The sequence below is a fragment of the Pantherophis guttatus genome, chromosome 9, assembly GCF_059756535.1.
Source record: "Pantherophis guttatus breed Tessera chromosome 9, ASM5975653v1, whole genome shotgun sequence".
NCBI classification, from domain to species: domain Eukaryota; kingdom Metazoa; phylum Chordata; class Lepidosauria; order Squamata; family Colubridae; genus Pantherophis; species Pantherophis guttatus.
In genome coordinates this window covers 16,597,517-16,622,945 of record NC_142071.1, presented here as the reverse complement: position 1 = coordinate 16,622,945, position 25,429 = coordinate 16,597,517, and the positions used below count along the sequence as shown (strand labels likewise).

Sequence of the window (25,429 nt, the reverse complement as noted above, 5' to 3'; positions counted from 1 at the left end):
TGAACACAACTATCAGCCTTAAAAGTAAAAAAGAAAGCCTCCATTTATTGCCTCAAGGCTATGTAAGGCCTCTGGAAATGCTAAATTGTTTACTCGAAGGTAAACCAGAATGGCAGGCAGTACTGTACTGAGATTTCTATCACAATCTTGCTCATATTATACATAGATGGGTTTTGCTGTATTTCTCCCAAGTAAATACAGGTAGTCCTCAACTTACAACAATTGTGCCCAAAATTTATGTTATTAAGTGAGAAATTAAGTCAGTTTTGACCCATTTTATGACTTTCTTTGCCACATTTGTTAAGTGAATCACCGCAGTTGTTAAATTAATAACATGGTTGTTAAGTGAATCTGGTTTCCCCAGATTTTGCTTTTCAGGTCGCAAACTCTGGGGCACATGATTCTGGAACCATCATAAATGTGAGTCAGTTGTCAAGCATCTGAATGAAAATCACATGAGCATGGGGATGCTCCAACGGTCGTTAAGTGTGAAAAATGGTCATAAGTCACTTTTTTCAGGGCTGTTGTAACTCCAATCACTAAATGAACTGTTGTAAGTTGAGGATTACCTGTATTCATAAGTATAATTGATCAAAAGGATGCACCTTTGAATTCAATGGGGCTCCACTGGGGATAGCAGCTCATTTTACTTATAGCATCCCTATTCTTTAATCAAAGCATTGGATAACAATTCAGTCATATTCTGTAGTATTTGCACTGTGATTTACCTACTGTCTAATGCACCTATCTTTATGTTAAAAACAAATTAGAACCATAGTCACCTTGGGTTACAGATGGGGAGCAAATAAAATAAAATAATAAAATAAAATAAATAAGACAGACAGACATCGCTGGAAGGGACCTTGGAGGCCTTCTGGTCCAACACCCTACCCAAAGCAGGAGTCCTTATATCATCCCTAAGGTTGACTCAGCCTCAGGTGGGTAAAATGAGGACCCAGATTGTTGGGGGCAATAGGCTGACTCTGTAAACTGCTTAGAGAGGACTATAAAGCACTGTAAAGCGGTGTAAACGTTTAAGTGCTATTGCTATTGCTATCCCAGACAAATGAATCTCCAATCTTTTCTTTAAAACCTCCAGAGATGGAGCTCCCACAACTCCAGGTGTCAAGCTGTTCCAGTGATCAATTGTTCTGTCAGGAAATGTCTCCTTAGTTTCAAGTTGCTTCTTGTCCTGCCCTCCAGTGCTTTGGAGAATAAGTCAACTCCCTCATCTCTGTGACAGCCCCTCAAGTACCAGAAGACAGTTATCATGTCACCCTTAATCCTTCTCTTTGTTATGGAAGACATACCTTGTTCCTTTAACTGTTCATCATATAGTTTAGTCTCCAGGACCTCTTATCATAGTCGCTGCTCTTCTCTGCACTCTTTCCAGAGTCTCAACATTTTTTTTTTATTTTTTTTTTGTAGCCTGGAGATACTTCAATTCAAAAGTATTAATTTTAGCAGCTAATTTGAGATTAACAGAACAGACACGCAGCCTGGGATTGAAGACAATAATAAGTTTAATGGGAGGGGGAAAAAACACTGTCCATAAAGCTCGAATTTTACATCACGGTTGGTACACTGAACAAGACATCCGTGTGAATTCTGCATAGCTGAAATGAGTCTCCTGGAACTAGAGAAATGACTATTTAAAGACTTATTGTGCAGTAACTTTTGTCGCTTTATGAGACACGTTTGAAAACTTCACATGCAGTAAATCTATCCCTCTTGCCGATTTTCAAACCCTGAGGCCACCCCAAAACCCAGAGAAGTAGAAGAATGGGAATAAAATAACCTTGGTTTTAACACACAGCCGGAGGCTTAAAAAAACCTGATTTGCCTCATTGATGTAAAGTGCTAGATAATCATTCATAAAAGGAAAACAGCTACGGTGTCATGGCTGGTGGTCTCTTTATTATTTTCAACAGCTTTCAATGCGGGTGTCTCAATTTCAGTACAACCTAGTAGCATGTGTTTGTTTATCTTGTTTCAAGCAAAACGCACGTCCTGTGGATTGATAAAGTGTCAGGAATAAACCATCTGGAAATAAATGCCTCCCAACTGATAGAAGACTCGGTTCTTATATGTCAAGATAAAAGCATAACTGAAGTGGGGGGGGGACCCTAAACCTGGAAGTACTGCAACTCAATTTTTTTTAAAAAAAATGACATGAGGTCAGATTTCACAATCCGTAACGCATTAATATTTCTTAGCTGGAACATTGGAAGAACATGGCGGGGTGGAGGGGAGTGTAATGCTGTTTCATATATCAGATTTACACTCCCTGCTACAAATTAGTTTTAATACGACTAACTGGGAGAATCAGATCCTGGCTGGATTGCTTCAACGAATGCTTGGATGAAGCTGGCTGCTCTTATTCCCAGGCTCCACCCCGAGAGCTCTCATTGTATCTTGTGACAGCTGCTCTGCCCTGCAACCAAAGTCCTGTATCTCTATTTTAGTAGCGTTTCAAGAGTGTCAGCCCTCCTCTGAGCCTTCCTATAGGCTGTAAAGCAACCATCTTCGCTGATTGATCCCATACCAGGATTTTCACACAGTTCTGGATCCAGATCAGCTGTCTTGTGCTCTCTCAGCCGCCAGGTCATCAATGCTAGCAAAATTCAACTCCTCACTGTCAACGATACCAGAGCTTAAGTTGGGACCGAGAACATCCAAGCTGAAAGCAGGAGCCTGAAAACTATCATCCCCTCCTGCTGCAGAGCTTCCGTTCATGAATGTCTCCATGTGTCTTAGCAGCTGCTTTGGGTTTTTTTTGGCAAAGGCTTCCAATTCTAGACATAGCAGAAAGAAAAAGAAAAACCAGGAAAATTATATGCAATATGCAGTGGTGGGATTCAATTTTTTTAACAACCGGTTCTGTGGGCGTGGCTTAGTTGGGGGTGTGACTTGGTGGTCATGTGACCGGGTGGGCGTAGCTAGCTGGTCATGTGACCGGGTGGGCGTGGCTAGCTGGTCATGTGACCTGTGGGCGTGGCTATCTGCATAGGGACTACAGAGGGCTGAAAAAAGTCATTTCTGACTGGTCCTCACACTTTTGACCGGTCCTCACACTTATGACCATCCTCACATTTATGCCCGTGCACAACAACCGTGTCACTCATTTCACAACTGCTTCTCTTCACCATGGTGACAAGATAGGGTAAAAACGTAAAATGTGAGGACAGTCGTAAGTTCGAGGACTGGTCAAAAGTGCGAGGACCAGTCAGAAATAATTTTTTCAGCCCTCTGAGTAGTCCATATGCATAAAAGGATACAGCAATAGAGAGGGATGAAGGAAGGGAAGGGAAATTAGAGTAGGAGTGAGGGTAAGAGAGGGAGGAAGAGAGGAGGAGAAGGAGAAAGGAAGAGGAAGTAGGGAGGAGAAGAAGAGGGGGAGGAAGAGAAAGTAAGAAGGAAAGAAAAGAGAGAGGTGGTAGGTTTGAGGAGAAAGATTGCTGTACAATAAAAAAGATGAAAGGGAAGAAAGCCAACCCCAAACAAATATTAAATATATTAAGATAAAGAATGAATTGTTAAACTTTAAAGAATAAAAGAGAACAAATATGAATAAATAACAATAATTAAAAACACACATACAAACATACAATGTATTTTCTTTGAACAGAGTATTTGGCCGGTTCACAAATTTAAACAGTGTTTAGTTATTTCAATTAAATTTACAATTTCTATATTTCCTTTTTGCCATATTTATTCCTCCTCTATTTTTGTAAAAAACCAATATTACCCTTCATCTTCATCTCTAATCTTAATTAAATTCAATTTTTCCCTTCTATTCTATATTATACCCCTTCCCATTGTCATCTATTTTTATATCCATCCTCACATTGGTTAATTATGTAATATTACAGTTGTTTAATATAAATTCAACATTTTAATATAACTCAATTAGTTATATAACTACCTTTTTTGTATATTAATCAATATGAACATGAATATTCCAATTATTTCCATGCAATCCAATTTCTTACAAATCAATTAATTATATTTACCAATAATAAATATAATTTATAAGGCCAAATAATTTCCCCCATATATTCCTCCAAACCACAACTTAACCATTTCTGCTTTCAACACAATATACAATTAATAGTATCTCAATTATTACAATTCCCTAGTTAAATAGAGCTTTTTTTCTTTTGTGTTTTAAAATCTTGAACTCTCCTCTTTTGCCCTAAATTTCCCATTGTTTGCACCTACCTTTTTTGGTGAGGAAAAAGAAAAGAAATCTGCCTGCCTAATTCTCCAACGTTGCAACAACAGCAAAGCCAACAGCCTGCTTCACTTTCTGTTTCGTTTTTCAGCATAGCTAGGGGGGAAAAAATCAGCACTCTTTGCAAGCAAGCAGCAGAGCCCTGAGCAAAACAGCTGAGAGCAAATCAGCTGAGAGTCGGGAGCCGATCTAAGCAAGGGCTAATTAGCCTATGCTGAAGCTCCGCGGGCCAATAAAATTACAAAAAAACACTGAACCCTTTGTTAAATTGCTGGCTCGCCTGCCCCTTGCCCACCACTATTTATTGGCAATAAATAGTGGTGTGGAGGGGCGGGGCAAGGCGAGCCAGCAATTTAACAAAGGGTTCGGCCAAACCCCCTAGAACCGACAGAATCCCACCACTGGCAATATGAGTATGCTTTAAAAAATCTCAACATCCAGCATAGAATGAGTACACATGGTACTCATGACTTATGAGCACAATGGAGCCCAAAATTTCCATTCCGGTTGTTAAGAGAGTTGCACCCCATTTTTTGCCAGCTGTTAAGCAAATCGTTGCAGTTGTTAAGTGAACAATGCAGTTGTTAAGCAAATCTAGCTTCCCCCAGTGACTTTGCTTGTCAGAAACCAGCTGGGAAGGTTACAAATGGTGATCATGTAACTCCAGGATGCTGCAACAGTCATAAGTATGAAAAACAGTCATAAGTCACTTTTTTCAGTGTTGTTGTAACTTCAGTCACTAAGCAAAATAGTTGTTAAGTTGAGGACTGTGTGTACAAACTTCTGGTTTGTAAGAAAAGCTACTGCTGTATAGCTCTTTCCAATTTAGCATCCTTCTGATATATGAGATTATTAGCCACAAGGCCAAGCGCTATGAATTTCTGAGTCTGAGATTATTGTTTTCAAGCAAAGGTTGGACAACCACTGGTCCAGGATTTATTTATTTATTTATTTATTGTGATTTATATGCCGCCTTTCTCCCTAGGGTCTCAAGGTAGCTTACAAAACGACAAATTCCAATACAAATCACAATGAAATAATTAAAATCAACAACCCTATTAAAAACAGTTTAAAATTATGGCAGTGTATCCCCAAATGGATCAGTTGAGTTGACGAAAGAGCCACGTCTTCAGCTTGTGACGGGAGGAAAGAAGGTCGGGGGCTATCCTGAGCTCGGTGGGCAATCCATTCCAGAGGGTCGGGGCTCCCACAGAGAACGCCCTCCTCCTGGAAGCCGTCAGCCGACATTGTTTGGCCGACAGCACCCTGAGGAGGCCAACTCTGTGAGAGCGCACAGGACGGTGGGAGAGCGGCTGGAGATGGTCCTGCAAGTATCCTGGGCCTAAGCCATGAAGGGCTTTATAGGTGAGCACCAGCACCTTGAAATGTATCCGGAGCGCCACCGGCAGCCAGTGCAGCTCATGCAGGAGAGGTGTTACACGGGAGTATCTAGACACCCCCGTAACTACCCGCACAGCTGCGTTTTGGACTAGCTGGAGCCTCCGGACGCATCCCAAGGGCAGCCCCATGTAGAGAGTGTTACAGTAGTCCAACCTAGAGGTAATGAGGGCATGAGTGACCATGGCGAGGGCATCCCGGTCTAGAAAAGGGCGCAACCGGCGCACAAGGCGCACCTGTGCGAAGGCCCTCCTGGTTACGGCCGTCAGATGGTCCTCTAAGGACAGCCGAGAATCCAGGAGGACATCCAAGTTGCGGACCCTATAAGAGGGAGCAAGAGTTTCTCCCCCGATTGTTATTGGACCCTTATTGTTGGTTATCACCTTTAAAGCGCTCCATGGCATAGGGCCTAGCTATCTTCGAGACCGCCTGCTGCCACCGATGACCTCCCATCGACCCGTGCGCTCCCACAGAGAGGGCCTCCTCGGGGTGCCATCAGCCAAACAGTGCAGGCTGGTGACCCCCAGGGGGAGGGCCTTCTCTGTGGGGGCACCTACCCTCTGGAATCAATTGCCTCCAGAGATAAGGAGAATCCAAGACCTCAGTGCCTTCCGCCGTGCCCTTAAAACCTTCCTTTTCCAGCAAACCGGGCTGGCCTAATTTTTAAAGTGTTTTTAAGTGTTTTGTTTATTGTTTTTAATTAATGGGGCCAAATTTATATATGTATATTTTAACTGTATTTTAATATTTGTACTTGATGTTTTTACTTGGCTGTTCACCGCCCTGAGTCCTCAGGGAGAAGGGTGGTATACAAATTCAAAATAAAATAAAATAAAATAAATAAAAACACGTGGAGGACCCCAGCCTACCCATAATCCTGTCCACGTCATCCAGCAAAACAGGCTCAAACTCAACCCAAATGTTTCCACCAAGACTAGCCCGTCACCTCAATGGACTCTGTCCAGTCAGAGTCCAACCCGGTCCGAATCTGAGTGATTTTGTCTTGCAGAAACTGTGCAAAATCCTCAGCATGGCCCTGCAAGGGGTCCTCCCTCGCTCCCTGATTAAGGAGGAAGCGGGTCACTCTAAACAGGGCTGCTGGGAGGTTTTCTGAAGATGCAATGAGAGTGGGGAAATAGTTACGTTTCGCCACTTCCATCACCACAAGATAAGACCTAATATGGGTTCTTAGTTGTGTTCAGTCGGACTCGGATCGGGAGGATCTCCAACCTCCCTCCAGGCGTCTTTTCCGACGCTTCATTTCCCTGAGCTCCGCAGTGAACCAAGGAGCTGCCCAGGATCTGCGTCGGATCAGAGGCCGCAAAGGCGCAATTCGATCCAGGGCCCCCACCGCAGCCTGTTCCCAGGCTGCGACAAGGGCCTCGGATGAATCGTGAGCTAAGGAGGCGGGAAATGACCCAAGCTCCATCAGGAACCTTTTGGGTTCCATCAGGCGCCTGGGGCGGAACCATCTTACCGGTTCCGCACCCCTGCAACGGGGGATGGCAGTGGGAAAGTCAAGCCTAAGGAGGGAATGATCAGTCCATGACAGAAGGTCGATAAAGTCCCCTCCCCACAATCATTTATCCACCGTCCAGAGAGAAAAATCATGGTCTCAAGATCGCTGTCCTAGGTGTGGGGGTTTATCTAGAAGACCTACAAAGTCTTCAACCCTATGATTCTATGATAACAATGAAGAAAGGGCTTAATTACAACAACTGGGCTTAGTTCAGAAAAATGTGGAGAAAGGTTATATATATTAAGATAAGGCACTTCTTTTGTTTTCCACTTCTGGTTTGGAAGATGCTGTGGTGCCTCCTGTCAATCTTAGTTTTGACAGTATTGTCCAATGGAGTGTCTGGAGTAGAATCTAGGAATGAAATAAAAATTGCTTCCCTTTATCCTTCTCATTTGTTCCAATTCACGTGACATCTTTTTGCAGCGGTTGTTAAGCGAACACTGCGATTAGTAAACAAACCCACTGTTTACCCCAACCCTTGTGTTAGGATTCTTGGAGGGTCATTTTCATATCTATGATTGTCTGCCTATTGCAAGAAAAGCCTGTGTCCGGTGGGAGTGGAAACCGTATTGCTGAAGCTTTCCATGGAGGAATGCATTAATATAAAGAGTACATCATGTTAATTCTGTCGATGTTCAGAACAAAACCAGAGTAACCCACCTTTTAGAACAAAACCAGAATCAAAAATGGTCTTTTGCTGTGTTTTCCAGATGTTGAAAAGCCGTAAAAATACAGCCACGTACAAATCGTTGAGCACTGCAATGACCTGCTGCCTTCGATTGCATTCTCTGAAAAAGACACATTACAAAATATTTACATCCACCACCACCGCCCTATCAGTAGGACATACTCCAAAGGCTTAATCTTCCTTGAGCTGTTTGGGTTCTTCTCTCTTTTTCGGAAATATACTTTAGCAAACCTTTAGAACTTCCCTTCAGGCCTACTGCCCATAGATGGCGCTGTTTGGCTACATAAGAATTCACATTTGTTTCACTCTATGTGGAAAATACATAGGCACAGGCTTATTTTTAAGTGCAGGAAGACTTAAAGGATGTACTTCTACTTTAAACAAATGATAAGAGATCATTTTGCTTTCCTTTGGGCTGTGAGCTGGTTTAAGAATCTTTTTACTGATAATAAATTAAATAAGTTAAAATAAATCTCCACCTCTTAGAAAAGAGACTCATTTGAAGATGGCATTGAAAATGACAGGAAAGCTTAAAACAAAGAAGCCATCATCCATTGCCAGAGGAAAAATCCACATTAAACATTATACCTTTACAGCAACATGTGAAAAAGGAAACGGCTTTCAAAACTAATATCCTGTTCCTAATTTGAAATTACACCAGTGAAAATTCTGCTTACAGATAGTCCTTGACTTACAACAGTTCGCTTAATGACGGTTCAAAGTTACAACAGTGCTGAAAAAAGTGACTTATGACTGTTTTTCACACTTATGACTGTTGCAGCATCCCTATGGTCACATGATCAAAATTCAGATGTTTGACAACTGGTTCATATTTATGACCGCTGCAGTGTCCAAGGGGTCATGTGATCCCCTTTTGTGACCTTCTCACAGGCAACGGCAATGGGGAAGCCAGTTTCACTTAACAACCATGTTACTAACTTAACAAATGCAATGATTCACTTAACAACTGTGCCAAGAAAGGTTGTAAAAATGGGGCAAACTCATTTAACAAATGTTTACTTAGTAACATAAATTTCAGGCTCAATTGTGGTCATAATTTGAGGACTACCTGTATTTTAACAACTTAGCTGATGGATCAATGCACTGAAAGCTCACAAAGGCACAGAGAGATCCATGACAGTGCCATGCATGGTGCTGATATAATGTCTGATGTTAAAAACTCTTGATTACATACATGTATGCACAGGAATGTCAAGTCACAGCACGGGCATGATGACATCAACATATGTCCCATCAACTCCTCTGCAGACACCCAAAACCCATGATGAGCTCACCTGGAAAGGCGTTCTTCCCTTAAAACTTGAATGACAATACGGGTAATATTGATAGACATCACACAGAAAGGAAAATTCTGGAAAAGAAACAAAAGCTACATTTTTAAAAGTGCCTGCCTATAACAGACTCAAAACTCAATTCCTTTGGCTTTACTAAAGATAAAAAACAGCTAGCATGTTTCAAATCAGTGTTTATCGAATTTGGCAAGTTTAAGCTGGGTGGATTTCAATTCCCAGAATTCCATCCAGTTTCAACTTGCCAAGTTTGAAAAACATTGCTTTAAATGATCAGCCTGAAAGGTTTTGTTTTCAATATGTACATAACAACCGCTTTTTAAAAGGAAAATCTGAACACAGAGCAGAGAAAAATGAGGAAACATACCTGAACCTCATGATGAGACAGCTTAAAAATTTCTCGAGCTACAGGTAATATCCGGGAATCCATCACAAAATAAAGTGTTTGCATCAATCCTAGCAGCCCTGCTCCACGTAGGTCTGTGCTGGGATCCATTCCTTAAGGGTAGAAGATACACAGAGGCTGTCACACCAAGAAATGGTCTTGCATGTATTAAGTAAACTTCCAGACAGTAAATTGCTCAGACACTTGAGGCAATGCTGGAATTAAAGGTGTATGATGAAAATTCCATGCTCTTCCTCATGAGTTGGTAATGAAATACAGCTGCAAAAACTAGACCCAGCTGCAGAAATTGCCTATTAATTATTTTATAGCAGGGGTGTCAAATGCACGTTGTCATGTCGGCATCACGTGACGTTATCAGGACTTTTTACCCCTTCGCTAAACCTGGAGTGGATGTGGCCAGCGCGTGACGCATCGGGCCTGAGGGCCGGGAGTTTGACAGCCCTGTTCTAAAGCTATCAGAGGTCAAGAGTTAGTGTGCTGTAAGAAGACAGCTTGCATGTATTTATGGGATGATTTGGGGGTTGTGTTTAGCTTACAGGTTTTTGTTCAGGTAGGTAGATTGGTAGGTAGGAAATAAGGAAGTTGAAAAACTTGCCTACCTACCCAGTGGGGAAATTCAAACAGTGCCATTTGGAGGAGTAAGAGAGGAAATCAGCAAATCTGCATTCCCTCACACTCCTACAAATGTTCTGGTGACCACTTGCACTGGCTCTCTTGAAAACTATGTGCTGAAGGGGAAGAAATCAATGTTGTGATGTTGGTGCACAAGAAAAAAGCACAAATAACTTCAAATGGCCAACAGGGGCATTCTTCGTTCCAAAGTCCATGAATGACAGTGAAACAAGGCTCCCCCTGGATATATGTGCTCATGCAAAGACTCTTGTTCTACACTCGGCATACCTTGAAATCCAAGATCTTCCCAGTGGGCTCCATAACGGGCACAATCAAACCGGGAGCCAGTTAGTTTCTTGTAAACAGTTTGCAAGATCCTCATGTGCACTTTTTCATTATTATCCAAACCACCTGTACAGGAAAAGGCCCATTAGGTCCTCTACGTAAGTGAGAACAAGACAGTCAACCTATCAGTTTGTTGTTTCTATGTACACTGAGAGTCTAAGCACCAGAGACAAATTCCTTGTGTGTCCAATCACACTTGACCAATAAAGAATCCTATCCTATCCTATCCTATCCTACCCTACCCTACCCTACCCTATCCTATGGGGTCCTTGATACTCTCTGAGCTTAGTTGTTTTCTTGCAGGCATTTCATTACCGAACCAGGTAACATCTTCAGACCACTGGTGATGTTACCTAGTTGGGTAAAGAAACCTCTGCAAGAAAACCACCAAGCTGAGAGAGCACCAAGGACTCCACAGTTCAACCCTGAGCTACATTCAATATTGGCTCCATTTACTTTGTGCTTCCTAAGGCCCAAATAAGACATCCAGCCTCTCTGCTTAAAGATCTCAGAGAGCACAGAGAGTCTGCCTAAACTCTATGATGACCTTCTGACAGTTAAAACAGACCATGCTGAGTTAGCTGTAATAAAATTAGATCAATACCACTTTCTCGGCCTTTGCAGAAATAGACAAAGCAACCATTGATTTTATTCATTTAAAAATTTTATTCTATTTTTCATTAAAAGTAATCCTCTAACACAGATAGAATGCAATGAAACAAATCCATAAAGCTATACAATAAAGGCAGTCCTCAACTTACAACACTTCATTTAGTGACCATTCACAATTACAACAGCACTGAAAAAGGTGGCTTTTGACTGTTTTTCACAGTTACGACCTTTGCAGCAGCCCCATGATCACGTGATCAAAATTCAGAAGCTTGGCAAGATACTTATGACTGTTGCTGTGTCCCAAGGTCATGTGATCCCCTTTTGTGACCTACTGGCAAGCCAAGTCAATGAGGAAGCCAGATTCATTTAACAACCGGGTTACTAATTTACCAACTGCAGTGATTCACTTAACAACTGTGGCAAGAAAGGTCATAAAATCGGGCAAAACTCACTTAATAAATGTCGCCCTTAACAACAGAAATGTTGGGCTCAGTTGTGGTCGTAAGTCAAGGACTACCTGTACTGAAAAGTGAAATAAATTGGGATGACAAGACTTAAGGACCCCAAGGGCCCTACCACTGCGTTAGCCACAGCAGACAGCAATGTTTTGGCAAACTTTTCCAGTGTCCCCTGAACTTGAACTCCTGACGAGAGACAGCAAGGAAGTTGCTGTGAAACTGTTGCTAGCTAATTAATAAGCAGAGCCATTGGGGAGATGCTTGCGTTCATTTTCAGAAGCAATACTCACACTGGGCAATGGCCAGAGCCAAGTCTCTCTCGTTCTGCAGCTGCTGATGAAGACGAGGAGGACCAAAAAGGAAATGGGCCATGGCAGCCAGGCCTCTTCTTTGGATGGTTGGCCGAATCTTTTTCTGGAAGAAGAAAAAGTTAAAGGTAGAAGAAAGGCAGGTGCTGAGAAACCTATTCCTGCAGGGAGAAAAGCAACGCCACAGCATCCTTCTCAAGTGGCAGGGACACTGATAAGGGAGACGGCTGGCATAAAGTTTAATAAATAACCATAAATAAGAACTGCTACTGTCCCTGAACAAGTAGGGCTTCTTTTGAGAGGTGTTACTATCAGAGATAGACAGACTCTGAAAGGGCCTTATGTTACCCAAGCGTGTTCTCAAGTTCAGTTTATGGTCACTCATTCACACACTCACAGGCCTAGAAAATTGCCATACTCAATCCCAAATCAACTGAACACTGAGGCACAAACAGTTCTTTACAATACACAGAGACCCAGCGCATTTAAAATAATAGTAAACTTTTATCGATATATTTTTGCTCTTACACACACTCTCATTAACACTTACCCAACGTCCACTACTAGGTTGCCAGGCACTAGCTGGAGGGACAGAAACTGCCAAGTCTGGGATCCAAAAACGACTCCAAAGGCTGGGCAGGCTTCAGGACCTCTGTTTATCCCCCAGAATTGGTGGGGAAGGGTTTCCCATGCAGGCCCAACTCCTTTGTGGTGAGACTTGGGGCGGGGCTTGCCATGTTCTCAGGCCCAACTTTTGTTCTTTTGTTCCCTTAACGACTTGGTTCCCTGAGGGAACTTTTCCTGGCTTTGTCCACTCTGCTTACATGTCTTCAGCACTTTTAAGTATGGTGGCTTTGGCCTAGTCTCACACTTGCAGCTACTTCTACAAATTATGTCACTTTGGGTCCTGCCTGAGGTAGACTACTCCATCCACACACTATGAAACTACTTCAAGACATATGGACATATTCACTGCTGCCCTAAGGACCACATAGCAACTGTCTTCGGTCCCTAAAATATTTAAGGAGACGGACTGCTACATCCATCCTAGATGGTGCATACCTACCCTACAGTCAGAGAGGTCTGCTGTTTGGAAATACTGCAGTGCCTCATTGAAAGAGATCAAAGGTATCGGGCCAAGAGGTTTCTCCACAATGCCTGCAAGCAAAGAAAGAAAGAAAGAAAGAAAGAGGATTTGATTTTGATGTCCCTGTTCCTTCCAGTAGAAGAACTAAGCATCTTAACGTATTGAGGGGAGAAAAGATTAGCCACTAAGTTAAAACTACAGTATTTGAATTTTCCAAACGGGTCTCTCCAAATTGGAAGAGCTCATGATACAGACAAGTAATCCTCAGCTTATAAACAAAATTGGAATCAGAATTTCCATTGCTGAGCAGTGAGTGATGCCCAATTTTATGAGCTTTTTTTCCACAGTTGTTAAGTGAATCACTGCAGTTATTAAGTGAATCACACGGTCGTTAAGCAAATCTGGCTTCCAACATGCAGTGCCCTTTGACAGTGCATGTCAGAACCTGGCAGGAAAGGTCACAAATGGGGATCATGTGACCCCATAAGGCTGCAACCATTGTAAATACATGCTTGTTGCCAAGCGCCTGCATTTTGATCATGTGACCACAGGTTGTAAGTGTGAGGATCCGTCGTAAATCAATTTTTTCAATGCCACTGTAATTTTGAATGGTGGCTAAACAAATGATTGTAAGTTGAGGACTACCTGCATAATTCAAAATACACATAAAGTATTGAGTGGGAAACCTTAATTGTCTCTATATATTCACCTAAACACACACATCCTTTTTATACCATCATTTTTAAAACATAACTTTGTTTACATTTTTTAAATCCTTATTATCCTTATTGCCTTGTTTAGGGATGGTTTCCTTGCTGAGTATCCTTTGTCTACTCCACCTTACATCCCTTCCCAGACTGAGCAACATCAGAATAAAATAAGTTAGTTAGACAAACTGGTGGGCTTTGTATTATGTGAGGACATCCATAATGGTAGCATTATGGTGGCTAGCACAATTAAAACTCAACCCAGAACAGATCCCAATATGGAATAAAATGATACAGTACTTATTTTTCATACCTCCTGGATGGATGCTTGCTATGTTGTCCCATTCTTCACGGACTCGTAGTACCTCCTCCGAAATATCTGTAGCAAGGGGAAAACAAGATGACACATCAGAACTACATGCTCCAGAATCACTTCCAAAGAAGCTCATTTAAGAGGCATGAATTCCATTTCTTTTAAAGAAAAAGTCTAGGTGTGACTATACAAAGGAATTACTGAGTCTGTTACATGTACTTCTATAACTGTCTGGTTTGGTACAGCAACCAAACATACAGGTATAGACATCAATGGAAAGTTAAGAAAATAGCTAGAGACCCCTCACATCCTGGAGGGATCTGCAGATAAACTGTTTCAACTCCTCCCCCTGGGATGGCGATATAGGGCCTTCCATGCCAAAACAAAGGCAGTTTTTCCCTCATGCCATCACTCTGCTGAACATTCAATTTGCTCAGTGCTGCTTAATGTCTGTTACCCGATCGAGTGCGGCTGCAATATTATTATCTGCTTTTGTACCATTGACAAATTCCTTGTACGTTTAACCAAATTGGCCAAATAAAGTATTCAATTCAGCTCCAGGCACTATACAGCAGCTCCATTTTATTCTTCTAAATGGGAAACTGTAAAGGTGGATTCTAAAATAGAAAGCATCTGAAACTGACAGGTGGAAATAATACTATGAAAACCCTAACCTTTCCCTGCAGGAAGGTAAATGGCTACTGCTGGGTAGGAGGAGTGAGGGATTGTAAGAGTGGCTTGGAAACTGTCAGAGAAAGTTGAAAATGAAGATCTTATGACCGCAACAGCAGCATAGCAACAAGCAGTAGCAATGAAGCAGCCATGGCTTCCCCAAATTTCATTCCCTCAGGAGCCATGGGTCCCAGATTTAGGGCACATTCTGCAACTTAGACCATTTGAGATAGCAATAGCAATAGCACTTCGACTTATATACCACTTCATAGTGCTTTTACAGCCCTCTCTAAGCGGTTTACAGAGTCAACATATTGCCCCCAACAATCTGGGCCCTATTTTACCCACCTCAGAAGGATGGAAGGCTGAGTCAACCTATGACCTTATGATGTGCTGTTTTGCCTAGCTAAAGGTCATGACAATGAGAGTTTTAGTAGTGTACAGATTTTTATGCCCTAAAACAGTTAGAATCTTTATAATTAATGTCATTTTTAAGAACACCATAAAAACCATAACTGCCTGTCAGCCAATCGCAATTCAACCTTTACTGACTTTAATGCAGAATTTAAAGGAGCATCTGCCTCTAGACACAGTTATAAATGAGAAGCAGATGAAGCTACTTAAATTTCTGGGAGATCTAATACTGTCATCTCAGGGACTTCAAAGGCGTATGATCCTGCCACAGTTCCTTAGAAGTAGAGTACGAAACAGCTTCAAGCTTGAAAAGATGTTTGAAGCACGATTTACATGCAGAATTCACCACCTTATTTCCAGTAAGGTTGGAACAAGTCCTTTTGAAAGTGAAATGTTTTGCAAGTCCCTGCTCTTCAGTATTTCACATCATCCAAAATGCAACAGAATCCAAGGAGCAGTAACTAAAATTCCTCCTGATATTCATGGGGCTGAATGTCAATAGTCTCCCAACTGAGACCTGGCTCTTTAACCTGGGCCTTGTATTAGGATGGTTGGGGTTCTTGTTGGATATATTTGGTTGTGTGGATGTTCTTAGCAAAACTCAACCTCTCTTCTTCTTCTTTCTTCTTTTTCTTTTTACACCCTTTATTAATTTTCTACTTTGCTTTTTTTTTTTTGCTTTTATTTATACTATACAGAATTAGTTTAGAGTTGGGCAGTGCCTAAACTGAATAAATTAAATCAAATTAATTGGGTCTTTACCTGATTCCTTAAAATCACTGGGTGTTGCTGATAGAGACTGCAGCAGTCCATTCTGTTTCAATGCAGAAATCTGAAACAGAGAGTGATGAGGATTCTAAGGCGCAAAGCAGGATGTTGTCGGGCGCAAAGAATCAGGACTACACATTAAATTCCAGTAAGATGATTTATTGTTCACGCTTATATACCAGAATCTAGCCAACATTCAGCATGAAATTGGTGCTAATAGAGTTAATAGAATTCAAGAAGGATCGGATTTAAACTGTAAGGACTCCAGGCTGATTCCTCTCTTGACTCCATCCCCAGGCTCTGCCTCTCCTTCTCCTCTAAATTGTGAAGAACCCAGGGGCAACCTTTTCATAACTTATCTGCAAGGCCTTTCCGAAGCCAGTATCTCACAAAGTGATTTCATGTCACTGCTTCAGACCACGTAACATCCCAACCTTTTCTGTCAATGCACATTTTTAGTAAGAACTAAAAAGTCACAAAGAACACATAATCTGTTCCTCAGATTAACTTGTTTGTTACTATAATCACCCAATGTGCTTAATACAAGGTTAACACAACTACAGTTTACTCAATTAACCTGATTTTCTGACTTCACCCACCAAACTAAATGTTTCTCAGCCTTGGAAGTTTTAAGCTGGGTGGACTTCAACTCCCAGAATTCCTCAGCTAGCATAGAATCAAACATGGAGCCTCAAAATTTTAGCAGGGGGGATTGTATATAGGGAAGCCCAAACTGTGTGTAAAGATACATACTTATACATACTTAAAAGGTCATTTATAATAAACAAAAATATAAACTTGATGAAATTATGTTTCCGTCAGGGAGGATTAAAAACTGGAGATATGGGTGAAGTAATAGGAGCGGTTTGGCTCAAGTCCCTAGCAGCTAATATCTGTACCCTGGAGAAAGGAAGTGGAACAATTTCCTCTTTTAAAGAAACATGCAGACAAAAAAAGCTGTATTTCCTTTCTTTCCACAATGTTACATTGAACAAAACAGTCAGTTTCAGATTTGGTAACTGATTCCTAATCTGAGTTTTTTAATGTTTTAGAGGTTGGCATGAGTGAAATAAGATTATGGAATACCCCTCAATTCTATTTCTTACTGTCATTCGAGCAAGAGAAACAGTGTCACATTTGCACAATATTTGGATTTAAGAAAAGACGTACACGTCTGTGAACTGTGGTTAAATCCTGAGAAACTTGAACGCAAGTTGGTTCTCGTATTGGAGTGTAAAGCCTGTTTAGACACTGCTAGGGGGAGCATTTCCCAATAATGTTTCTTAAACTTATGTCCTCCACCTGCAGTCAGCTATAACCCCAATGATTGTAGCCAGGAGTACTGCACGAGGAAAGACGAATTTAGTGACCAGTATACTCACATGCACAGCTTTGTAAACTGGATAGGTAATTGTTTGTGTTTCATGCTGGCAGTTGTTTATGCTGCACTGGTTCATCCCCTAATGGAAACAATGAAATCAGAGTCACCAGGGAAAGCACGATCATTTCTCAAAACCCAAAGGTACTTTTCCTTCTGCAAAGGAACAAGAAATTCAGCTACACAGTGCACAGAACTGCCTGCATCAATTGAAACTGAGCAACCCCTTTTTTTCCCTTATCACGGAAGGTGTGATTCCAGAATTACTGCTATGTAAAACTGCATGTGTTCCAGATCTCTTTCCAATTATTATGGCATATTCCATATTCCTTCCAACAAGCACTCGCACCAATCTCTCAGGTTCCATGCCCTTTTCACAATGGTATGGGACAAAAAAAGCCGGACCACAATTGCATCCTGATTCAGGTGACCCGGAGGGCCTCAAACAGCTCAGAGTGCTAATGACCAGAATCCTTCCATCCATCCCCACCACTATCTTATCAAAACCTATCCTTCCATCTCCTAGAACTGATGAAGCTTCTTGGATGAGAAGCGAAATGTTTTCTTCTTCTTCTTCGTCCCAGAAAATACAGTCCAGTTGCCTTTTGAAGAAAAAAAGCACCTTTGAGACATCGATGATCTGGATGACTGAGAATCTCCACAGACAGCAGGATCCCAAATTCTAATTTGGAAATGCATTATCTCATTGGGGGGGGGGGAGTGTTTTGCAAAAATCGAGCAGCTGCAGCTTTCCACGCCCACCGACAGAACTTCCAATTGCTCTGGTTGGAAGGTCCTAAGAGGGAACTCCATAATTGGCTTGGGGAACCTGTCCAGGTTGCCAGAATGTCCGTTGAGTTGTGATGCATCTAAATTACAGTCTGGAGGCAAATGGATGTTTGCTGTTATACTACAAAAGGCCAGAAGGGATTAGCAGGGGAAGCAAAGGTGCAAGGAATGAATGAATGCTGGTGGTCACTGGTGGAAGCAGCTTTCCAGGTGAAGAAAAGTCAATCTGAGATTTGAACCCTCCCTGCAACTCACTCCCACTTCCTTCCCTAGGTCCACAATTATTTCTTTTGAAAAAGACTCACCTTTTATAGTTTCTTCTACAAAGCCATCTGATCACGACAGAATCCGCCCCCCAATAAAAACACCATTCCCACGACCTCCTGTCCCAGAGGGGCTTTCTTTCTGCCCTCTCTCAACAACCCCCAACTCACTAACTGTTACCCCTAAATCTTTTCGCCACACCTGCCAGCTGCCCAGGCTCTCTTCCTCCCCTGCACGCATCTGCAGACACGTATCAACAGGTTCCCACATTCCCAGCCCCGTTGCTCTTCCCACGGTTCTCCCCAGAGCCCCCTACTGCCCCTCTGCCCCTCGTCACGCACCCACGGAGGTGTCATTCCTGAACAGCTGGACCGAACCCGGGTTTTAAATCCGCCGTTTTTCCTCCAATCTGGGTTCTGTTGCTAACATTCCCTCCCCCGCTCGTAACGCCCACAGGAACAAAAAGCGCAGGCGCGTCGCTTTGCATGCTGGGAAGCGTAGTCCGAGCTTAGTTCGGGACTGGGAGGCTTGCCCCGTGCTCTGCGTTCGCTTTGCTTGGTGGCAAAGGCGCCACTCGGAAAGAAAAGATGAAATAAAGCGTGGGGAGCATGCATGAGGTTTAAGCGGGTTTGCATCGAAGTGATTCCCGTTTCCTGAGCCCAGACCTCGTCTTTTAATAAGCCGCAGGAGAGTTTTAGTTTCGGGGCTACGCTGCATTGCGTTGAAAAGGGACTCGCTAATGTCTATGGAGATTTTCAGTCATCCAGGTCATGGTTGTCCCAAAAGAGCCTTGGTGGCGCAGCAGACTAAAGTGCTGTTAAATAGCACCAGCTGCCTGCAATTACTGCAAGTTCAAATCTCACCAGGCTCAAGGTTGACTCAGCCTTCCATCCTTCCGAGGTAGATAAAATGAGGACCCGGATTGTGGGGGCAATAAACTGACTTTGTATAAAAAAGAACACTGCTTTGGGTTGGAGGCGAAAGCCCTACTAAGCATAATGTAATGAAGCGGGCTGTGATAGATGACCACTGGATAACTTTCTATTCACTCTATTCTAAAAAGCAATGCATCCGGTTGGAAAAAGTACAAACTCAGCCAAAATCCTTTTGGTTCCTCTAGGAGGCCTCTAAGTTGTCAGAAGAAAGGAACATTCTAATGACATACAGCTTAAAGGTTGGTTAGGTCAAGGGGATCCACATGAGTTAAAAGTTGTCCATCGTCAAAAGATGATTTGAATCTATGCTTCAGTAATCTACAAAAAGAATTATAACTGTTTGCAAAGAAACTCTGTAATTAGGAAATGTCAATTAAAAATGATAAATGTATATGACCATATGAATTGCTGAGTTAACAGAATCCTTTGTCTAGAAGGGTATAAAACCATTGTACCTAATTTCCGTCTTTGTTCAACGCTTCATGTACAGAGCCTTGAACCTATTGCGCAATATATAAAATCTGTCTCTGATTAATCTAAAAGTTGTGTTTGTCTTATTAAATCCACAACAAGCAGGTATATACAAAAGTATGAAGGCTATTGCTTAACCCATTGTAAGCCGCCCTGAGTCTTATTAAATCCACAACATTTATGGCACCCTGCAGATGGGACTACAAGGCAGAGAACTTTTGTTCTACCAGACAGCCTGCCTCAGCGGGAATCGCCGCCTCCCCAAGGAAAATCCACTGGCCGGCCATTAGGACTCCTTTGAAGTCCATGGAGATTCAGTGAGGAGGTGCCGTAAACCCGCTGACGAAGACAGGCCAGTCAAGAATCCTTGAAGGTTAATCAGACAACAGAGACTCAACATAAATACATAAGAAAGAAAGAAAGAAAGAAAGAAAGAAAGAAAGAAAGAAAGAAAGAAAGAAAGAAAGAAAGAAAGAAAGAAAGAAAGAAAGAAAGAAAGAAAGAAAGAAAGAAAGAAAGAGAAAGAAAGAAAAGAAGAAGAAGAAGAAGAAGAAGAAGAAAAAGAAAGAAAGAAAGAAAGAGAAAGAAAGAAAGAAAGAAAGAAAAAGGAAAAGAAAACAGATAAGTATAAATCAGAGAGTTAAAGTCTCTCTGTTTAGAGGTGCCTACCCTTTAAAGGGGTGGAGGGACCAGGTGGCATCCTGAAGTCTCTGGAATTAAGTATTTAAGTATTGGAATTAAGGAACTAAGTATTGTGTGTAATCTTATGTGTGGTAAGAGAAGAACTAATTGCAGTGTTATAAATTTTCTGATAAACTGACATTCTTAAACAGCCAGAGAACTGTTGTTTACTGTTCTTCCCTCCCGGGGTTTAGCAGGCAGTTAAAAAGGTGAAGCCTGTCTAAATGGGAAAACAGATATGACTTGATCAATTTGGTGTGATTTCTGTTAAATATATATGTATATATATAATGATAGTGTGTAAATTTGAATGGAATTTAATTGATTGTGATATGTGTGGCTGCCAGCAAAGTGAGATGATTTGTGCTTGAGGCTGTGGGAGATGTTTGAGATGATTGTAATGGTGGGATTTTTTTGTATGTGAAATTGGTTTAAAGAAGTCTGATTGCAGTACAAATATGAAAAGCCTGTGTGTTGATAAAGTGAGAAATTAGAGAAATACTAATGTTAGTATAGTAATAATACTGTGTTGCTTTGTTGTAAGAATGCTGAATGGAAGAGGGAAGCGAGGCGTGCTTCCTTGCGTGCTGTACAACATTTTTTTCCCTCTTCCCCCCTCCTTTTCCTTTGTAAGAGAGAAACAGTTCCTTTTAACTTTTTTTTTTCTCTCCTTTCTCTCACACCCCCCATCCCTCCTCCTCTTTCTGCGAAGCCTCTTTCATTAACATATGAAAGCTATGCAGATACATAGATCCTTTCTGCTCTAAATACAATTTTGATTTTATTTTTTCTGGAAATTTTTGGAGGTTTAAAAACGCTTCATTAAACCTGTACTCAGAATCCTGTTGTTTCGCCAGGCTGGGTTAGCAACATAATTTTAAATCGGATGTTTTAAATTTCTGGGGTTTTAAATTGAGCCGAATCCATTTAATATTTTTAATTATTTTAAATTGGTGTTGTCTTGTTTTTTTAAACAAAATAGGCTGTACACCGCCTTGCGTCCTTCGGGAGAAGGGTGGTTCGTTTGTAAGTTTGTTTGTTGTTTATTTGTTTGTTTGCTAGTAGCACAAGTTACTGCCCTTTTTGGGAATTGTCACAGAGATGAGTTGGAAATTGCGATGTGTGGTGGGAGAGATTCAGTGGCATTTTTGTCTAAAATGTTGGATTCTGCCTCGAGAGTATGCTTGTTTTTGTTCACTTCAGTTTGCGGGGAGATTAGATAATTGGTGCTGAGGAGCTAATTTGTTTATAGAAGGATATACGGTAGTTGATGGGTGAGAGGAAGTTTTAAGGGAAGTCAGAAAGTTGCCTTTAAGTTTGTCTACACAGACTTGTGCTGACAGCAGTAGGAGAATTGTATAAGAAGGAGTTAGAGAAAGTAGAATTGATGGAAAGGAGAAGGTATGTGATTTGTTTTTGGAAGGTTATGGATGTTGTATAACCTTTGGACGGGGAAGGAAGAAAGGAATGTGAGAGTGGAACCAAGTGATAATGGGAAGAAGTGGTGATATGGGCAGGGAAGACAGCGTTAAAGATTGCCCGATCCAAAGAAAAGAGAAGTGGTGTTTTTCGTTGACAGAGATCAGATTAAGTGAACAAAGCATTTGAATACACTTAATCAGTGAAGGGAGTGTTGGAAGATTTGAGAAGCTCAATATTAAAAGCACAAGAAAATTCCCCTAAAGAAAATAAGCAGAAACTCAGGCAGAGTTCAGTCCCCACCTTTACCAATGGGCCATTAAGAAACTGAGACGCCACCTTATTTTCCACGACAAAAGAAGAATAAAAGATGTGTTTGTTTCTTGCTTGCCTTACTAGGAACAATAAACTGATTCCAGGAGCTTTGAATTCAGGAAGGGAAAGCTCTGCCTTTCAGCAATCTTTAAAGGGAAAGACTTTCCCCCCCCCCCACAGGAGTAGTAAACAAAAATCACTCCTGATAGAAAGGAGGGGTGGCATCTCCGCCTCCATCTATAAACAAGCAAGAATTAAGACAATTCTATGCAAAATTAATTGAATCTGGACCTTAGAGTTTGAAATGGGAGGGACATGAAAGAGGAAGCCTTGAAAATTTGAAACAGGCTTTAACCAGGGCTCCTGTATTGGGTTTGCCAAATTTGGAAAAGCCATTCGGTCTCTTTGTAGACACACACACACACACACACACACACACACACACACACACACACACACACACACACACACACAAATTGAATTGCACGAGGGGTGTTGGCTCAGAAAGTAGGAAATTAACCTTTGAGGGAGCCCTCATTGTAAGCACCCCACATCAAGTCAGAACTATCCTTCAGTGCTGGTTATCTGTTTCAAGATTCTAAACAAAAATGAAACAATTTTAATGTAGCAGACAGATTTGATTTTCCCTACATATCTCAATTTGAATCAAGCACAGTTCTTAACCAACACCAGATCAATGGATCACCTTGGATGAGAACATTATGGTGTTGAAATAATTGGTTTCCATACAAAAATAAGACCAGATTTGGAAGGACACCCCCTGGAGACAAATTGCCTCGAAATTGGTCTGCTCAAACCTTTGAATTGTATTCATTAAATTAAGCTCTATGGACAGGGAGCCTGGATAGCTCAGTAGACAAATGCATTGTAATTTAACACTAGCTGTCTGCAATTACTGTAAATTCAAATCTCACCAGGCTCAAGGTTGACTCAGCCTTCCATCCTTCCTAAGGTAGGTGAATTGAGGACCCAGTGTGTGGGGGGCAATAAGCTGACTTTTTGACGGCTATTGCTTAATGCATTGTAACCCTTAGTCTCTGGACATCATTTGGCAAAATATGGGTGGAGTCATTGGGGACTTCAAGCTATTGTACATGAACTTTTAAACTAAGCTATGGTTGTATTGGGATATATCCTTTAGTAACATCAATTATAAACAAAAGTTTGGTTTGTAAAAAGGTGAATGAACATGCTGTCAGAAAACAACAGATGGGTAAGATGTATCACCAGCTTTAACATCATTTCAATGTATTCATGTGGATTTTACAGAATTACTAAAAGTGGGGAGTGTAAAATATTTATTAGTCATAGTGAACCACCTCATAGGGTGGGTTGCAGCTTTTATCTGCAGTAATGCTACAGCAACAGTGGTGTCAAGAGTTTTACCCAACCTAGACAGATTATCATCATATGAACTGTTGTTTGGAGTAGTTTTCACTACAGGAAGCATATGCATTAATTCCCTGGAAACCAGTGACAAAGTATTGAAACAATATGTGTATAACCTGTCCAGATATTTTGAAGTTTTTAGGAAACAAGGACTATTAGCCCAAACACCACCTTTGAAGTTTCCAGTCCACAAATTCCACCACGATGATTGGATGTTAATCCAAACTGGACGGAAGTTAGACCCCAAGTGAACGGGCCCAATCTCATCAAGGAAATCCATTGAAGTTGATGATCCAAAGGATCCAGCCACCAGTGGGAATAGTGTTCTTCATCATCTGGACTATTTTTGTATTTTTTCTTTCTTAGGATTCAGTGGTTGCCTATGCTGTTTCCCAACTGAAAAGGACTACAACTGCTCAGATTCCTTTGCGGACTCGCCCAGATGTATTGGTTTTGTAATTGTGTTTTTAAGATCTTAGAAGGACGATCCTGGATCCACTGGATGAGACTGATACCAGGTGATCATCAGCCCTGCTGAATCACTCCGGAAGCTGATTCTCAACGCACGGCGGAAGATTTGTAAAGAGGACAACTGCCTTCACATTGTACATATACATATTATTAGCTTTAATATAACTCTTTCTTACACATGCTAATGTTATTACAAGTTTGGGACTACGTTTTGTGGGTACTTGTTTTTCTAATCTTGCTAGTAATTTTGTTTTATATATATATAAGGAACGGTTTTGTGGTAGACCTAGGATTTTTATTGCTACTCCTGTTTCCCAAACCACATGCACCACTAACCCTTTCCCTGACGAAGTGAGCTTCACACCATGGTTGATTATGATTTGTTTATGGCTTTGGACATTATTCGCACTAGGACTCTCAAGTGAACATAAGATGAACATTGATTCCCCAAGTAGAGACACTTTAGGTCAAGTTCGCTACCGCCAAAAACGCATTGTCTATGCACGGGGTTCTTACTTTAGACCTAAGTCAACTCCACCACCTAAGGTTGCACTATTGACATTCCCAGCTGAGGGGGGAATAGATAAGGAAAATGGGCCTTTGCAACAATTACATAGAGGAGATTATATATCACGGATTCTGGAATAAAGTCAAGATCTTGTTAAAACAGTATGACCCTACCCTAGGTCAGAAATGCTGCTTATGTTTTATCTGCTAGCCCTGCATCTTATCATGCTGTTCCTGTCAAACCACAACTCTGGGTTAGAACAAAGGCTACCAGAAATAAACTTTAAGAAGGGAAAGAGGGGTGGATGGAATCTGTCCAAGACCATTTCAACCTTCAGAATTTCTGCTCTGGTTCAACTTGAAGTCCAAATCAGATTTGTGTATCCTTTTTCCACCTGGAAATACTACCCCTCGATATGTTTTTTTGAAGGACCAATTCTCAGAGATAAACAGAAGGACCCCTCACTGGAAGTCCCATTGCAACCACTGGCAGGAATGTTTGTGGCAGGGACTTAGGGGTCTGGACTAAGGCAAGGAACTACTGAGTGCATGCCTTTTCCATAAAACTTCTTATGTGGAAAGGATGCATATTTGTGTTTACCAACAAACTGGACAGGAACATGTAACGAATCAGGTGTGGTCAGAGAAATTGCCAAGGAATTGCAGGATAGGGCTTCCAAGATAGGTCAGAGGTTATAAACAACTGACATGTGGTTTTCTTGGTTGCCTGGATCCGGGTGGATTAATATGGCTGTGGCAGGCCTAGCTTTTATTCCTTGTGCAATCCCTATGCTAAAACATCTATCAATAAGAGCAGTAAAGGAGATTCAAGTTGAAAAGGAACTAGCTTTGATAGAACATTTTCTTAATCAACTTGGTCCCTATCCTATGGAAGAACATAAAGATTCTGAGGCAGACCCATATGAGAAAATGGAACC

At 41.5% G+C, this 25,429-nt stretch overlaps 1 protein-coding gene across 3 annotated transcripts; it reads right to left on the bottom strand.

The window, feature by feature from the left end:
• Positions 1-1,505: 1,505 nt before the first annotated feature.
• On the bottom strand, positions 1,506-18,765 carry ELMOD3 (ELMO domain containing 3). Of its 3 annotated transcripts, none has more exons than XM_034436976.2 (11): positions 18,624-18,765; positions 17,234-17,311; positions 15,846-15,915; positions 13,998-14,063; positions 12,957-13,048; positions 11,873-11,996; positions 10,456-10,578; positions 9,517-9,647; positions 9,135-9,211; positions 7,812-7,939; positions 1,506-2,795 (listed from the first exon to the last, which is right to left on the bottom strand). In XM_034436976.2, the coding sequence occupies exons 1-11, from the start codon at positions 18,636-18,638 to the stop codon at positions 2,575-2,577; spliced, it is 1,125 nt and encodes a 374-aa protein (XP_034292867.1). In that variant the 5' UTR covers positions 18,639-18,765; the 3' UTR covers positions 1,506-2,574. The 3 variants fall into 3 exon arrangements, with proteins under 3 accessions (XP_034292867.1, XP_034292868.1, XP_060549514.2); XM_034436977.3 differs by having other exon boundaries at positions 18,324-18,736; XM_060693531.2 differs by lacking the exon at positions 1,506-2,795 and adding an exon at positions 4,164-4,330 and having other exon boundaries at positions 18,624-18,747.
• Between the last annotated feature and the right edge of the window lie 6,664 nt (positions 18,766-25,429).

What these genes read in the sequence shown, in the direction of transcription:
- ELMOD3 (XM_034436976.2), bottom strand. An exon ending in AGGGAAGAACGCCTTTCCAG is followed by an intron (nt 7,940 to 9,134) that starts GTGAGCTCATCA and finishes TGTCTTTTTCAG; the next exon opens with AGAATGCAATCGAAGGCAGC. An exon ending in TTCTGGTTTTGTTCTAAAAG is followed by an intron (nt 2,796 to 7,811) that starts GTGGGTTACTCT and finishes TGCTATGTCTAG; the next exon opens with AATTGGAAGCCTTTGCCAAA.